General features: G+C 35.2%; 2 protein-coding genes across 3 annotated transcripts in view; one reads left to right on the top strand and one right to left on the bottom strand.

Annotated features, from left to right (window-relative positions):
* Window positions 1-17,030, bottom strand: part of LOC150019841 (glutamate receptor 4) — a 442,193-nt gene that overhangs the window by 317,297 nt on the left and 107,866 nt on the right. The window lies entirely within an intron of this gene.
* LOC150019843 (large ribosomal subunit protein eL42-like) lies at window positions 14,890-15,285 on the top strand. The gene has a single exon (XM_090268075.1). It carries the CDS (start codon window positions 14,924-14,926, stop codon window positions 15,242-15,244), a length of 321 nt encoding a protein of 106 aa, XP_090124201.1. The 5' UTR covers window positions 14,890-14,923; the 3' UTR covers window positions 15,245-15,285.

Here is a 17,030-nt window from a genome sequence, read left to right as displayed (position 1 = left end):
CCACAATGGTAGTACATAGATGGAATCCATATAAATCAGGTTCTACAGCATGAGCAAAAGTTTGGACAAACTAAAACATGAGCATGCTGTATCACATGGAAGAACAAATTTTTTCTTCTCATAATTTGATTGTTGGAATGTAGCTTTGAATCAAGTTAGGTGAATAAATTTAAATCACATAGATAGATATATTGTGAATACCTTTTATACCTCTACAATGATTCTACTTTAACAATGATTCACTATTTATGATCTTCAAATAGATTGACAATTGCTTAATAATGTGGCCAAGAAAAGTTCTTTATTACAAATAATTTTGAGGTCTCAGTACTGATTACTTAACTTAGTTTCTGCTTCCTTAAAAACAATGGTAAAAAATAAAAATATAAATAATTAACTATAAGCTAAATTTAACCCATCCATTTGCTGTATAAAAGGTCCAGATGAACTGGGTACAATACCCAGTATTATAACTATTTAATTAATTTTCCATGAATCCTATGTGGTGAGATATTTACTGCGTTTTATACACTAGGAAAGTGGTGGGGCTTTTTTGTGCCCACAGTCAAGGGTCACAGAGCTGTTATTGACTAACCCAGGCCTAGCTGGTCAAAATCTATTCTCTCTCTGCAAACAATTCAATGTAGTATAGCATGAGAAGTACCCATGAATATTTCATATGTGGATAGAATAAAAAATAATCTAGCTCAAATTGACATTATGAATTCAGTTTTAATTATCCTGCACAATGATACTATAATTAAATGTAAACTTTGCTAAATAAGATGCATATGGACCTCTTCATAATTTAGCTCATTGTTTCATCCCAAATATTAAGTAATCAGCCTTTACCTAAAGCAAATTAACTGGAATAAAACTGTTTCTATTTTATCTCCTAAAATTGTGTATAATTACCTTTTTATTTTAAAACACAATAAAAACTATAAGTAGCAAAGTTTTTAATATATTTTTTATTTTAATTGTATTTTATTGATTATGGTATGACAATTGTCACAATTTTTCTCCCTTTGCTCCCTCCACACATTATCCTCCACTCCCTCAGACAAAACCCACACAATTTCATGTCCATGGGTCATGTGTGTAAGTTCTTTGGCTACTCCATTTCCTGTGCTGTACTTCACATACCCATGGATATTTTGTAACTACTAATTTGTACTTCTTAATCCCCTTACCTCTTTACCCATTCCCCCACACACCCCTCCCATCTGGCAACCATCAAAATGCTCTCTGTATCCATGATTCTGTCTCTGTTCTTATTTGCTTAGTTTTTTAATTCAATTATTGATAGATATGTATTTACTGCAATTCTATTGTTCATAGTTTTGATCTTCTTCTTCTTAAATAAGTCGCGTTAACACTTCATATAATAATGGCTCAGTGAGGATGAACTCCTTTAGCTTTACCTTGTCTGGGAAGCTCTTTCTCTGCCCCTTTTATTCTAAATGATATCTTTGCTGGGTAGAGCAGTCTTGGCTGTCAGTCTCTGCTTTCATGACTTTGAATATTTCTTTCCAGTCCCTTCTAGCCTACAAAGTTTCTTTTGAGAAACCTGCTGACAGTCTTATGGGAACTCCCCTGTAGGTAACTGACTGCTTTTCTCTTGCTGTTTTTAAGATTCTCTCTTTATCTTTATCTTTTCATATTTTAATTGTGATGTGTCTTGAAGTTGGCCTCTTTGCATCCATCTTGTTTGGGACTCTCTGTGTTTCTTGGACTTACATGTCTATTTTCTTAACCAAAATTAGGGAAGTTTTCTTTCATTATTTTTTCAAATGTATTTCCAATTTCTTGCTTTTTATCTTCTTCTGGTACCATATGATGCAAATGTTGGACCTCTTAAGGTTGTGTCAGAGGCTCTTTACACTACCCTCGATTTTTTTGGATTTTTTCTTTTTCTTCTGATTTTTTTTCTTCCCTATGTTCCAAATCATTGATTTTATTCTCAGCTTCATCCACTCTACTATTATTTCCCTATAAATTGGGAACTGTATCTGTTGGACACATGGATATTTATTTTATTTTATGGTTATCATATGTTATGACTATTGTTCATTTTTCACATACATTGTCCCAGATTTGGCCATTGATAGATTATTTCAGTTGGTGCCTGAATCCTCATGCCTCTCATAATCATTTCATAAGCACTTTATTACTCTCTGACAACACAAGATAACCCTGTCTCATCTTATATTTTCCCTGACTTAGCCTTCAATTAGTCATTTTGCAAGAGATCATTGTCTCCTTTAATTGGAGAATGGTATTCAGAAATTAATATCTGAATGCTAGATGTGTTTATTACTACTAGGATGTTCTTGTTTCTAAACTCTCTTAGTAAACAGAGGCAGAAAGTACATGTATGGACATTGATACATACACTTGAAAATTTATATTTATCTGTATATCTAAAACTCTATTAAGAACAATGTGTTCATACTTATACCTCTCATTTCACTCATACACAAGAGGACTCAGTCTAGCTTTAATTTTTTCTTATTTGTAACCTACCTCTTAATATTCACAATGTATTTGCTCAATTCTATTATACACATAAGTATTTCAGAATTTCTTGTCAATATATCTGTAAAATTTTATAAGCTATCATTTAGAATCCATGAACAATATAAAGAGTTTTCCAGACAAGAAAAAGCTAAAGGAGTTTACCACCACAAAATTAGTATTACATGAAATGTTAAAGAATCTTCTTGAAGAAGAAGAAGAAAAATATGAATTGTAAAATGGCAATAAACATATATTGATTAACAAGCGACTAAAAAACAAAATAAATGAACAAGCAGAATAGAAACAAAATTATAGATACAGAGAATATTTTGATGGTTGCCAGATGGAAGAAGGATTGAGGGTATGGGTGAAAACGTTGAAGGGATTAAGAAGTACCAATTGGTAGTTACTGAGTAGTCGCAGGGATGTAAAATACAACATAGAGAATATAGTCAATGATAGTGTAATATTTATGTATAGTGTCAGATGGGTACTAAATTTATCAGGATGATCACTCAGTAGTTATAAATGTCTATCACTTGGTTATAAATATGAAGCATATAATATTGTGTGCCAACTATATTTGAAAGATAAAAATTATTAAAAATATTAAAAAACTAGCATTTTAGTTTTATTTTCACAAACATTGTTAACATTTGAATGTACTATGGCTTAAATGTAAGATGAAGTAGATTAATACTTTAAAAATTTACAAGAACCTGCCCATTCTTTATTTATCACATTAAGCTTTGGGATTTAATGCATAAGGAGCACAAGGTATAATGGGTTTCATAATTTGGCAAAGTAAAAATAAAACCATTTTCTTAATTTTATTTTCTGTTTGTAAGTGTATCAAAAAGTGAATTTATTTTGTAAATAAATTTAAAATATTAAGCAGGAACCTTTAAAATAATTTATTTTATCTCTAGTGTGAAATAACTATTATTTTTATTTCACTTCTGATATTTATTTGTTGGAACACATAGATTTAACATAGTTGTAATAAGAGAGCATTTATTTTATTTTATTTTATTTTAAGTATATTTTATTGATTATATTATTATAGTAGTTCCAATTTTTTCCCCTTTGCTCCCCTATGCCCAGTACCCCGCTTCCCTCCAGCAATTCCACCCCCCTTAGTTCATGTCCATGGGCTGTGCATATAAGTTCCTAGGCTTCACCCTTTCTTATATTGTTCTTAACATCCCCCTGTCTATTTTGCACCAACTGATGATTATGCTTCTTAATCCTTGCACCATATCCCCATTTCTCCCCCTCCCCCCTTCCAACTGATAATCCTCTAAATAATCCCAGTACATATGATTCTGTTCCTATTCTGGTTTGCTTAGTTGGATTTTGTTTTTATTTTTTAGATTCAGTTGTTGATAGTTGTGAGTTTGTTGTCATTTTAGTGTTGATAGTTTTGATCTTTTTCTTAAGTAAGTCCCCTTGACATTTCATATAATAATGGCTTGGTGATGATGAGATCCTTTAGCTTTACCTTGTCTGGGAAGCACTTCATCTGCCCTTCCATTCCAAGTGATAGCCTTGCTGGATAGAGTAATCCTGGTTGCAGGTTGCCTTTCATCACATTGAATACTGTTTGCCAGTCCCTTCCTGCCTGCAAAGTGTCCTCTGAGAAATCAACTGATAGTCCTATAGGCACTCCTCTGTAGGCAACTCTCTGCCTCTCTCTTGCTGCCCCCAGGACTCTCTCTTTATCTTTCACCTTTGGCATCTCAATCATGATGTGTCCTGGTGTGGTCCCCTCTGGGTCCAGCTCGCCTGGGACCCTCTGTGCTTTCTGGACCTATATGTCCATCTCCTTTGCAAAATTTGGGAAGTTTTCCTCATTTTTTTCAATTCTTGCTTCCTCATTCTGCACTGGTTGACTGTTTTTTTTCTTCCTTATGTTCTAAATCATTGATTTGACCCAATATCATTCCTTTCACCATTGGTTTTGTGTGGGTTTTCCTTTGTTTTACTTAGCATAGCCTTCATTTCTTCTCTTATGCATTTGCCATACTCAAACATATCTGTCAAGTCTGTGAGCATCTTTACTACCAGTGTTAATTCTGCATCTGTTAGGTTGTCTATCTCCTCATCTGTTAGGTTGGCTATCTCCTCATCGCTTAGTTCTCCCACTGGAACCTTGATCTGTTCCCCCTTTTGGGCCATACTTCTCAGTCTCCTCATTCTGACAGTCTCCTGTATTTGCCTCTGAGTCCCAGGTAGAGCTGTCACTCCTGTTACATTGTAAGGGGCGAAGCCTTAGGGATTCGTCAGTGCAGGGCAACCCGTTTCACCATGTTGTGGTGCTTTATGTGGGGTAGGGGTTCAAGAAGTAACAATGCTGCCTGCCCAGCACTTGCGCCTTTTCCAGGCACCTCACCTACTTCCACACCAGACTGGTGCCCCTCTAGCTGCTGGTCTGGCTGTCATTCCCAGAGTGGGTGGGTCTGTGGATGTTCTAGGACTGTGTGGGCCCTTTAAACAAGTGGACTCTGCTGAGAGACCAGCAGTTTCTGCCTCCACCCCAACCTCCACTGGTCTGCACAGTCAGAAGCAATGAGGCTTGATTTTTCCCTGGTGCTGGGACCGTGAGCTTCTAGGTCTGGTGAGGAGCTGGGAACACTTCTCAGGTGTGCCTCCCAACTTTTTAAAATGTATGCTTGGCTTTCTGCCGGCCTGCAGCTGGTACTGCCACCACACTGCGTCCTCTCCACCCCGGCTCCACCCCTCCTACCTGTCTGGATGAATATTTCTTCTTTATATCTTTGTTTTCTGGACCTCTATGCAGTTTGATTTTTCTGAACTTCTGGTTGTTTCTAGTTTTGAGGTAGTTGTATCCTTCTTAGCTGTGGAGGGAGACGCAGCGTGTCTGTCTATGCCTCCATCTTGGCTGGAAGTCCATAAGAGAGCATTTAAAAATTGTGTATTTCTTGTAGTTTAGTGTGATTTTCTAAATACTTTTCAGTATTGCTTTGTATTTTGAAATGCACCATTTATATGACAATATAAATTTCATATACTGACATCTGCAATCTATTTAACTATTTTTTCAGTTGTTGTAGATTCCTTGTTTTATAAGAAGTATTGCAACTACCAAGTCCTGCCACATTCACCTCCACCTCCAAATATGCAATGATGACCTTGTGCAAAACTATTTAATTATTTAATTTTTAAATTATTGCTTTGAAATAAATGATAAGAAATGGCATTATGAATCAGAGGAAAAAATAAAATACTTTGTCTTATTATCACATCATTCTTCAAGAAAACTATAACAATTATTGTACAGTATAAAAACTATACTATTAACCAGTTATTTATTCTTGTCCTTTTATTCTACTGTATCTTTACATTTGTAGTCTGATTTTTCTTTTCTTTTATTTATTTATTTGTAGAGAGAGGGGACTGGAGGGAGAAAGAGAGGGTGAGAAACATTGAGTGTGAGAAAAACATTGATTAGTTGCCTCTTGTACATGCCCTGAAGGGGAACTGGACCTGCAAATCAGGTTTGTGCCCTGACCAGGAATCAAACTGATGAGCTTTGGCTTTGTGGGATGACACCCAATCAATTGAGCCACACTGGTCAGTGTTGTAGTCTGATTTTTTTTTTTATTTTAAATACCTAATTGGATGTGAAAAAGAATCCCTGTCTACATTCAATCTAGATATTGTCATTCTCTAGATAGTTTTCATTGGTCAAGTTACTTATCTTCTCTGTTCTTCAATTCTATTATCTTTAGATAGGAATAATATTGGGTTGGCCAAAAAGCCCTAAAAGGTGGCTCTCATAGTGCTTAGCTGTATTTAACTTCATTTGAATTTGTTAGATTGTATTGTGACCGCTCTCATATCAGCATGCATTAAAAATCACAATTGGTGAATTTTTGTGTAGCTATTTTAATATTGAAGATAGAAGAAAATACACAACACTTTTTTGGTATATTATGCTTTATTATTTCAAGGAAGGTAAAAACACAACTGAAATGCAAAAATTATTTGTGCAGTGTTTGAAGAAGGTGCTGTGACTGATTGAATGTGTCAGGAGTGATTTGTGAAGTTTTGTGCTGGAGATTTCTTGCTGGATGATGCACCACGGGGCCAGGAAGACCAGTTGAAGTCCATAGTGATCAAATTAAGACATTAATTAAGAACAATCAATGTTATACCACATAGGAGATAGCTGACATACTTAAAATATTCAAATCAATAAAGTTATTGGTGAAAATAGAAAATGTGTCTTTCATTTTATGAAAAAAACCATACAGACCTTTTAGCCAACTCAATAATATCACATATCTTATAGGAACACATGTATTAATATATATAAAGTATTTAGAACAGTTTCTGGCACACACCAAACTTTATCTATATGCATAAATGATATCAGCATCATGGCAACATAACACATTTTTCCTCTTTGTCATTCCGTTTTCAACAAAGAATCAGACACCTATCTACTAACTAAAGCACCCTTGTAAGAATGTGGGATTCAGTACAATAAAAACTTATGAGGCGTTGCCTTCTCGTAAATTCAGTAATAGGCAAAAAAATCTGGGTTTTGGCTGTGGAACCAGCAAGCAGTGAAGCTGACCTAGCCCTTTTGCTGGAGAGTGCTCACCTCGATAGATACCCACAGGTGAGAAAGAAATCACAAAGTCCAGCCTCCCAGCTCCAAAATGACAAATCCAGCACACACACACACACACACATGCACACACACACACACACCCATACATATTTGCAGGGCTGGGAAAAGGTAGGTTAACAATAATAAATAACATGATAATTAATAAATAATAATACAAGAATAAACTCGTACTCACAGTAGTACATATGCAAAACAGGCTTTACTCATATTATTTATTTGTTAATTATTGCATTATTTATTTGTATTATTTGTCCACTTTCCTTAGCTGATCTTTTCGCCTGGGCTCTACATGGACTCCTGTGTCTGTCTCATCTTGATAGATGCTCTTGATTTCTGATCGCCATGTACAATTGTAAGCAGCTCAGTCAGGGACTTAGCGACTGCATTTTAGCTAGCATTTTTAAAGCACTTATCTGGGAAAGAGGGGCAATATTTGACCACTACAAGCATTTATACCAGGGCAAATTATATGAAGACTAAGGAGAAATATGCTTTTTTCTAATTAAAGTGTTTATTTATCAGAACATTGGGCCACTTACCTGTGATTTGATTACCATCGGTGAGTTCACATGTAAAGTTCACATGATGACTACATGTGGTTTCTTTTCACTTAAAATTTCACATCAGTTAGCTATTTTATTTTTAATTATTCAGGGTAAAGAGGATTATTGTGTTTTAAAAAAATGGTAAATAGAAAATCCTTTTATCATTTCAACAAAAATCATTTTTGGAAATCTTTCTGAAGTTCTGTTGTGCTTCAATAAGTACGATTTACTAAACATTTGCATCTTGGTGTTGAACTCCTGGACATCGTCTGTGATATGTGGTGCTGTGAAGGACAGGCAAAAACTAATTCATGAACTACTTTGGGAAGTATTAGCAGGGTTGTTCTTATTTCTGTCGCTCATTTTAGAAAAATTGAACCCTAATTGTAAGCTAGTTTTTTTGTTTTGTTTTGTTTTGTTGAGATTTGCTTCCTTTACCTGGTTTCTTCAGAGTTACATCCTGGTATCAGAGAAGGAAAACTCTGACTCCAAAAAACCTCCGCTGCCTTGCGGCATACCTCTTCAGGGGAAAGGCTAAGGGAGTAAACCCCGACAGAAAATCCGGAGCCGGAGTCCCTAAGGCGGTTTGACGTTGTAGTCAACACCGGCAACTCCTGCGGCGCACCTGAAGCCAAGCTGTATTGACTCCGTCTTTCCCTTGGACCCTTCAGCTGCGAAGAGAGGGGGGGTCTGCTGCATGGGCAACAGCAGACCCTCCATATTACCCTGCCCAGGCTCTGTAGCTTCAGCGTCATCGCAAGATGTCGATTCAACACGGGAGGAGACAGATACCGTGTCACTCCCGAGTCGGACTGCACAACCATTCTCGGCGGTGCAGATAGACTCTTAAGAAGCTACACCATCGTCTCTCGAGACGGACGGCTGCCGACATTTGTCCTCTTCCTCTTCTTACCATTGTTATAATTTGTATCTTTACTTATGATTTATCTCTTAGGTAATGAAGGCTGGTAATTTAACCTACTTTTGCCCTGTCTCTCTCTCTCTATATATGTATATGAGATTGGATGCAGCAGAAATAGTAAGAACTTTACCAGTGCTGTTCCTTCCTCCCCTACAATGTAACATGGTAACACTGCCAGGGGCTGGACTAGCAGGTAGTGGTGACTTCTGCCACAGTGGAAAAGGAAAGCTATGAGTGCCCAGCTATGCTAGTTGTGTGAGATGCAGCTGGAGAAACCCATTTCACCTCAGCAGCATCCAGAGTACTGAAGTGTGACCTCTTTTACTAGAGAGAGGGAGAAGATAAGGAAAGTGAAGATGAGAATATCAGAAGGCATTATAAGGAAGCACTTTCTACTGAATGTACTCAGATGTTCAACGGGAAGTCCATCCATGAGCCTCTGGGAGTACCTCACTTAAGGATCTCCCTACCATGTCTACAGGCAAGCCTAATACCCCAGCGCTAAACCACAACTCCCCCGACTCTGCATCTGGCTTCTTGTGTGTACTCCTGAATGTGGCAACAAGCTTGTGTACCAGTAGACAGGAAGTGCACTCAGAATAACTGGCCAGAGTCTGTGATTAAGGGGAAACCACAAATTTGAGAGGTTTCTAATAGCCAGCTTGGTGAGTTGTAAGAACAAGAGAAGACATAAAAGTTTAAGAATTCTCCCAGAAGAGGGAGCGAGAAGAATAGAGCATACATACCCTTACAATGGTGGAGAAACCCCCAGAGAGTAATGTCACTAATGAACAGAAAACACAGCTGAAGGCAACTAGCAAAAATTTAAATAGGTGTTCGTTATTTCAAATGCAAAAGCAGCAATGTAAAATTACAAGGAACATGAAAAATCAAGGAAATATGTCACTTCCAAAAGCTAACAATTCCTCAATAACAAAGTTCAAAGTCACAGAAATTTGCAATTGTGCTAATAAAGATTTCAAAATAGGTGTTCTAAAGAAACTCAATGAGCTACAAGAAAACTTAGAAAGACAAAATCATAAAAAAACACATGAGAAAAATGAGATACTTATAAAAATACAAAAAGCATAAAATAACTTTATAAATAAATTCTGGAGCTGAAGAATTCAATTAATAAAGTGAAAAATGCAATAGAGATCAACTGCAGTAGATTAGAACAAATAAAGACAAAATAAGTGATTTGTAGGACAGGAAGATTGAAATAACCCATTTAAAGGAAAACAAACAAAAAAAATAATAAAAAAGAGCAAAGAAAGCCTATTTGACTTGTAAGTTTCATTATAAAAATTAGAATAATAAGGGATCCACAAGGATAAGAGAGGGCAAAGTGGAAGAAAGTTTATTTAAAGAAATAATAGCTAAGCATTTCCTAAACCTGAGGAGATTTGGTTCATGAAGCTAATAACCCCTTAATGCAAATCTTAATGCAAAAAACCTCCATGACAGATTACAATGAAAATGTCATTTTTAAATAAAAATAAAAAGAATTCCAAAAACAGCTATGGAAAGAAGAATCGTAATTGACAAATTATACTGACACCCATTAAGCTGTCAGTATAAATATATAAATATTTCAGGATGGTATATAAACCAACATATAGAAAGTCAATGTAATTTTATACACTAACAACTAAAAGAAATAAGAAGCAAAGAAAACTATCCCACTCATAATAGTGTCAAAAACAATACAATACTTATGAGTAAATATAACCAAGAAATGAGAGATCTGTATAATGAAAACTAGAAGACTTTGATGAAAGAAATGGAGAGATATTTCATGTTTATGGATTGTAAGAATTAATATTGTTAAAATGTTCATTCTATTCAAAGAAATCTATAGTCAATGCAATCTCAATCAAAACAATCATGAGAAAGAAGAACAAAGCAGGAGGCACCACACATCCTGATTTCATACTATATTACAAAGCTATGGTAATTAAAATGGTATGGCATAAAAATAGACATATAGGCCAGTGGAACAGAACAGACAGCCCAGAAATAAGTCCCCACACTTATAGTTAACTAATATTTGACAAGAAAGCCAAGAACACTCAACAAATAGTGTTGAAAAATTTTGATAACCACATACAGAAAAATAAAATTGGATTCTTATCTTATACCACTCACAAAAATGAATTCAAAATGAATTAAAGACTTAAACATAAGACCTGATACCATGAAACTCCTAAAAGAAAACATAGGAAAGATGTTCTTTGACATTGGTCTTGGCAATGACTTTTTTTTTTTTTTAGCTATGACACCAAAAACACAAACAACATAAATAAATAAATAAGTTGAAATGTGTAAAACTAAAAAGCTCCTCACAACAAAAGAAATAATCAACATGATGAAAAAGCAACCTGTGTAATGAAAGAAGATATTTGCAAACCATATATTTGATAAGGGCTTAATATCCAAAATACATAAGAAACTCATACAACTCAATAACAAAAATAAAACAATCTGATTAAAAAATGGGTAGAGAAACTAGACTTTCTCTAAAGACATTCAAATGGTCAACAGGTACATGAAAAGATGTTCAACATCACTGGTTATCAGTGAAATAGAAATCAAACCACAATGAAATGTCACCTCACACTTACTAGAATGGCCATCACTCAGAATATGAAGAAAAAAGAACCCTTGTGCCTGTGGTGAGAATGTAAATTAGTCTAGCCACTATGGAAAACAGTATGGAGATTCTTTGAAAAATTAAAAATACAATTACCATATGATCCAGCAGTTCCACTTCTGTGTATATATCTAAAGGAAATGGAAACAGGATCTCAAAGAAATACCTATACTGCCATGTTTTTTGCAGCATTATTCACAGTATCTAATAGCTAAGAAATGGAAACACCTTAAGTGACTATCAGCAAATTTGTGGAAAAAGAAGACATAATATGTGTGTAATGAAATAGTATACAGGCATGAGAAAGAAGGAAATCTAGATATTTGTGAAATGTGGTTGTACCTTGAGGGCATTGTATTAAGTGAGATAAGTTAGGTATTACACAGAAAGATAAATACTGTATGATATAACTTATATGTAGAATCTGAAAAACCAACACCTAAAAACAGAAAGTAGAATGATAGTTCCCAGGGGCAGAGGGGTGAGGAATTAAGGGAGCTTGTTTAGGTGTACAAATTTGTAACCAGTAGATATATAAGTCCTAGGGAGCTAATGTACAGCATAGTGATTATACAAAATATACTGTATTATAAACTTCAAAGTTGCTAAGAGACTAGGTTTTAATTGTTATCAATGCAAAAAATAACAATTATGTGACATGATAGAGGTGCTAGCTTGTGCTATGGTGATAAATACATTGCTATAAATGAGTGCATCAAATCAATGTTTTACATCTTAGTCTTATACAATTCATGTCAATTATATCTCAATACAAATGTTAAAAACACTGCATGTATTATTTATTATTATTACTGTGACTTATTAGTACTTAAAAATATTTTTATTTATGTGGAGTTCTTTGCATTCCTTTTTCCATCACCCATTATTTTGTATATACTTCTCATTTTTTCATTTTCTTATTATTTTTATTTTTATTATTGTTTTAATTTTATTTGTTTTTTAAATTATATATCTTTATAATTATATTAAAAAATTCATTCAATTATATGTATCAATTTACCTTTATATTTTCTTGTATTATTCCAGAATCATCTCAATCACTTGAATATAGAATTCTGTCTTCAATTGTTTTATTTTTTATTTAATTACTTGGAACATATTGTAGTGTATCTTTAAAGATGTAAATAAAGTTAAATTTCCTTCAATAACTAGGAAAAATATTGGTAAAAGTATGTGATTTTTTTTGGTCAAAAATCCCTTACAAGCAATTGTTATTATCTGCTGAATTTAAAAATGAAAAATAAAATAATAGATTTGTGAACTACACTTACAGCCTAAGAAGAAGCTAGTATTTTTAACAATTGTAACTTTAATAAATTGAATATTAACTTTAAAAATGTACATGATTAAGAAAAAATCAACATATTATTTTGATAAAATATTTACTCAAGAAAAAAACATAAGTTAAAAATTACTGTTTAAGTTACACATCTAACTTTAAGGGAAGTCACTTTAAAATTTCATAGTATCAGGTCTGAATGTGTATTATGCTTATTAATTTCTTCTTCTTTCTATGTTGCTGTCACACATTCAACAACTGACACTTTTTAGGTGGAAGAGACCAAGTAAAGGTGCAATCTTAATCAATGATTTTCCCACACGGTTTAATTGCACTTAAGGAAATTAAAATTTATGTTTGCCTTACACCTGCTGCAAGTACCAGCCAATACCTTAAATAAACCTTGTTTCATATTCACATGAACACACAGTCTCTCCAATAGTAGAATTAAATACTTGATCACATTTATTAGTACACCCTGCTTTGAAAGGAAGAAATTCTGTATTTTAAAATCACACAAGTTACATATTTTAAACATCCTTGATTGTTTTCTGGGATCTGTGAACTTCTAAAAGTGACTTCTAAGAAGATGAATATGAAGACATATCCTATACCATCTCTAGACATATAAATACACTTTCATTGCGGTCAAAGACTTATTCAAGAAATAATGCTGAACACTTACCAAGTGCCAATCACTTTGTTGAGCACAGAAGAAGCACTAGTAGGTAGAGAGGAAGGAAGGAAGAAATTTCAGCACTGTATGATAAATCTTATGATAGGAATGATCACAGTATGACAAATTGACACAGGTAAAATGTGCCTAAGTCAATCTTGGAGGAATAAAGAAAACTCTCTGAATAGGACAGTCTTCAAGCTGAAACTAGAAGGGGGACTAAACCCTACTAAAAATGGGAAATTTTTTTTTTTACCAAGTATAAGAAATACCATGTGCAAAGTCTAGAGTCAAGAAAAAGCAACTTCTTTGGGGGTTTCCCAGGTAACTCAGCATGACTGGAGCACAAAGGGATTGTGAGTAGCTGGGAAGCTGGAAAATAAGGTGGGTGTCTATTCACGAATGGCGTCTTGTGCCATGCTGAACAATCTGACTTTACTCTGCAGGTAATAAGAAGCAAAATAGATTTGCACTTTTGAAAGACCTTGTGTTCTGTTAGGAGAATGCACTGGAGAGAAACAAGACCAGAGGTAGGAAAACACATGTAAGGGTAATTCAGTAGTCTATACAAGAGGTGACTGTGGCTTAAACTAATTTAATGTCATTAGAAAATAGAAGAAAGGGGGCAGTTTCAAGACAGATCTGACTTGGCATTTTGCAGGCTAGGATTTTTGAAGTGAAGTAGTGAGGAGTCAGGGATGATACCCCAGCTTCTGACTTGGGCATGTGTGTAAATGAGCATTACCATTAGTGTATAGACATCTGCTGACAGATGAGAGGAAAGGAAAACAGAGATTGAATGTAGGATTACAGTCATTAAAATTTTGCCTGTATCTGTCTAATTGTCACATGGGATTTGAGCACTTCTGCTGGAGGTGAGGCTTAAATATGGAGGAAAGTAATTAAGCTACATGGGATTGGATCTACTCTGGTTTAGGAAGACGTGCCTGGCATCAGCTTGCAATTGCCAAAGTAATTGTTTCACTAATTAAAGAAGACTAAGATGATATGATAAAATTTTGGAAATATTTTCACCTATTCAAGATTCAGTTGTTATACTAGTGATGAGCTGATTCATTCTTCTTGCTCTCTCTGCAGTTACATAATTAATGCTTCACATAAGTAAATAGTTGTAAAAAATGTTTTTTTCTACTGTGAACTGTGTCATCACTCCAGAGGGACACTCACAAGAGCATCTACAAGCACTTTTTAAGTATTAACAGTATTGTATAACAAACCATCACATTTCTGTGCTTTGTTAGGCAGTATATGATGTGCCTAGATTTATAACATTCTCTCCTTCCTTCATTCATTCAACAAGTATTTATTGAATGTCCCACCAGGTTCCAGACCTTGTTCTGTACATTGGGAATAAAACAGACAACATTCCTATCTTCACAGGGCTTTGGCTGTTGAAGAGAGATGAAAAACAGATGTGCCAGATGTTAATAAGTGGTCTGTGAAGAACAATAAAGCATGGTAAGGAGAACAGGAAGTATGGTCAGTGGTGATAAAGGAGAGTTGTCTGCTTTCTAATTTAAGTTGAATGGTTATGGTAAACCTCTCTAGTAAGGTGATGTTTGAGCCAAGTAAAGAGCTGAGGGGGACAACTTTTTCTTTTTTTCTACCGACAGCGCTCGCGCCGACATGGTGAACGTTCCTAAAACCCGCCGGACTTTCTGTAAGAAGTGTGGCAAGCATCAACACCACAAAGTAACACAGTACAAGAAAGGCAAGGATTCTCTGTATGCGCAGGGAAAGCGGCGTTATGATAGGAAGCAGAGTGGCTATGGTGGGCAGACTAAGCCGATTTTCCGAAAAAAGGCTAAAACTACAAAGAAGATTGTCCTGAGGCTTGAATGCGTTGACCCCAACTGCAGATCTAAGAGAATGCTGGCTATTAAGAGATGCAAGCATTTTGAACTGGGAGGAGATAAGAAGAGAAAGGGCCAAGTGATCCAGTTCTAAGCTTCATTTTTGGTTTATGTGACAATAAAATCTTGAATATGTGTTCAAAAAAAAAAAAAAAAAAAAGAGCTGAGGGAATGAGCCATGTAGCTAGCCATGGGACAAGTGTTTCAGGTAGAGGGAAGAACAAGTGAAGATGCTCTAAGGGCTTAAAGAGGGAACATATTTTTGTGGTCATGGAACAACAAGAAGTTTTATATATATGTATAAATAGCAGGTTCTGTGCAAGGTTTAGAAGGGAAATGAAGATAAATAAATATAGCCCTTGCCCTCAAGAAACTTATACCTTAATACAGTAAATAAAGTGGTATAAAAAAGGTGTCAACATAAAGAAAAAGTTATGGTGGAAACATCCTACATGCCCATCTGTAGATGAGTGGATAAAAAAACTGTGGTTTATTTATACAATGGAATACTATGCTGCAGCAAGAAAGAAGGAACTCCTACCATTTGCGACAACAGGGATGGAACTACAGAGAATTATGCTTCCTGAAATAAACCAGGCATTGAAAGACAAATACTATATGACATCACCTAATACAGGAAACTAACAAACAACACAAACAAACAAGCAGAATTGAACCAGAGGCACGTAAACAAGGAGCAGACTAACAGTGACCAAGGGGGAGCGGGGAGGGAGAGAAGAGGGATAAGAAGGGAAAGGGTCTAGTCAAAGAACTAGTATAAATGACCCATGGACTTGGACAACGGGATGGGGATTGACTGTGGGAGAAGGGATGGGTGGTGTGGGGGAGAGCAATGGGGGAAAAAGTGATACAACTGTAAGAGAAAAACAATAAAAAGAAAAGAAAAAAAAGAAAAAGTTATGGTATTATTTCTGGAAGAATTGATTGGAAAACAAAACACCAATTAAGGACTGGAGTACAAATGACATCAATGTTGTATCCATATCCAAATGATATAGAAGGCTGACAATGCCTGAAGTTATAGTTATGTTCCAGTTTCAAGTTTATGATGTGATATGTTCTTGTTATGCAGAGCACACCTAGTTTACTGAGCAATTATATCAACCTTTTTCACAGGTTATTTAAAAATCAACTAGTAAGCTTGTAGTGCCCAAAACAGAGCCCAGAGATGGTATTTTTCTTCTTCCTGTTCTATTCTTAGCATGTATTATATGGAAGGCAACAGAAACATAGTAGGTCTTCAACCAGTATTTTATAAATGAATGGATAAGAGAAGAGAAAACAAATGCTCAGAAGTTAAGTGGTTTTCATGAAAACAGAACTAGTCAGTTTCATGATTAGTAAAGAGTAGAGTACTTGGAAAAGCTCTGTATATACTCTCAAAAATATGACATAGGTATAGGAAGTCAGGATAACTCAAACAGACCAAACGACATGGCATATATGCAGGAACTGCGGCTCTTTTGTGCAAAGATCTGGGACCAACTTTGTCTCTAAATGGATGTCCTTCAAACAATAGCATGTTCTGTGAAGAGCAGTTGCACCTGCACATCAAAAGAATCATCATGGCATGTACTGAGTGTTGAGGCCATTGTTCATAAATAGGCCTTTCAGCCACACCTGCACCTGGATTGTAATTAGTGTCTACTGTCATCCCAAGTATGACAGATAACATTATCATATACTCGAAGTACTGTGTCCTCATTTCCAAGGTTACTGTGCACAATCTCTCTGGTTTTCTGATGGTTTATATACAAAAAGTTTTCCATGATTTCACTGCAGTTTACTTGAGGCTACAATTACTTCTACACTGATTTGATCAAAATCTCTCCTTGTGTATTGTCTCATGGTGAAGGAGT

The sequence above is a fragment of the Furipterus horrens genome, unplaced genomic scaffold, assembly GCF_987537825.1.
Source record: "Furipterus horrens unplaced genomic scaffold, mFurHor1.1.pri manual_scaffold_2, whole genome shotgun sequence".
Lineage (NCBI taxonomy): Eukaryota > Metazoa > Chordata > Mammalia > Chiroptera > Furipteridae > Furipterus > Furipterus horrens.
This window is presented reverse-complemented; position numbering and strand designations above follow the sequence as displayed.

What these genes read in the sequence shown, in the direction of transcription:
- LOC150019843 (XM_090268075.1), top strand. Translation starts at nt 14,924, where the DNA reads ATGGTGAACGTTCCTAAAACCCGCCGGACTTTCTGTAAGAAGTGTGGC.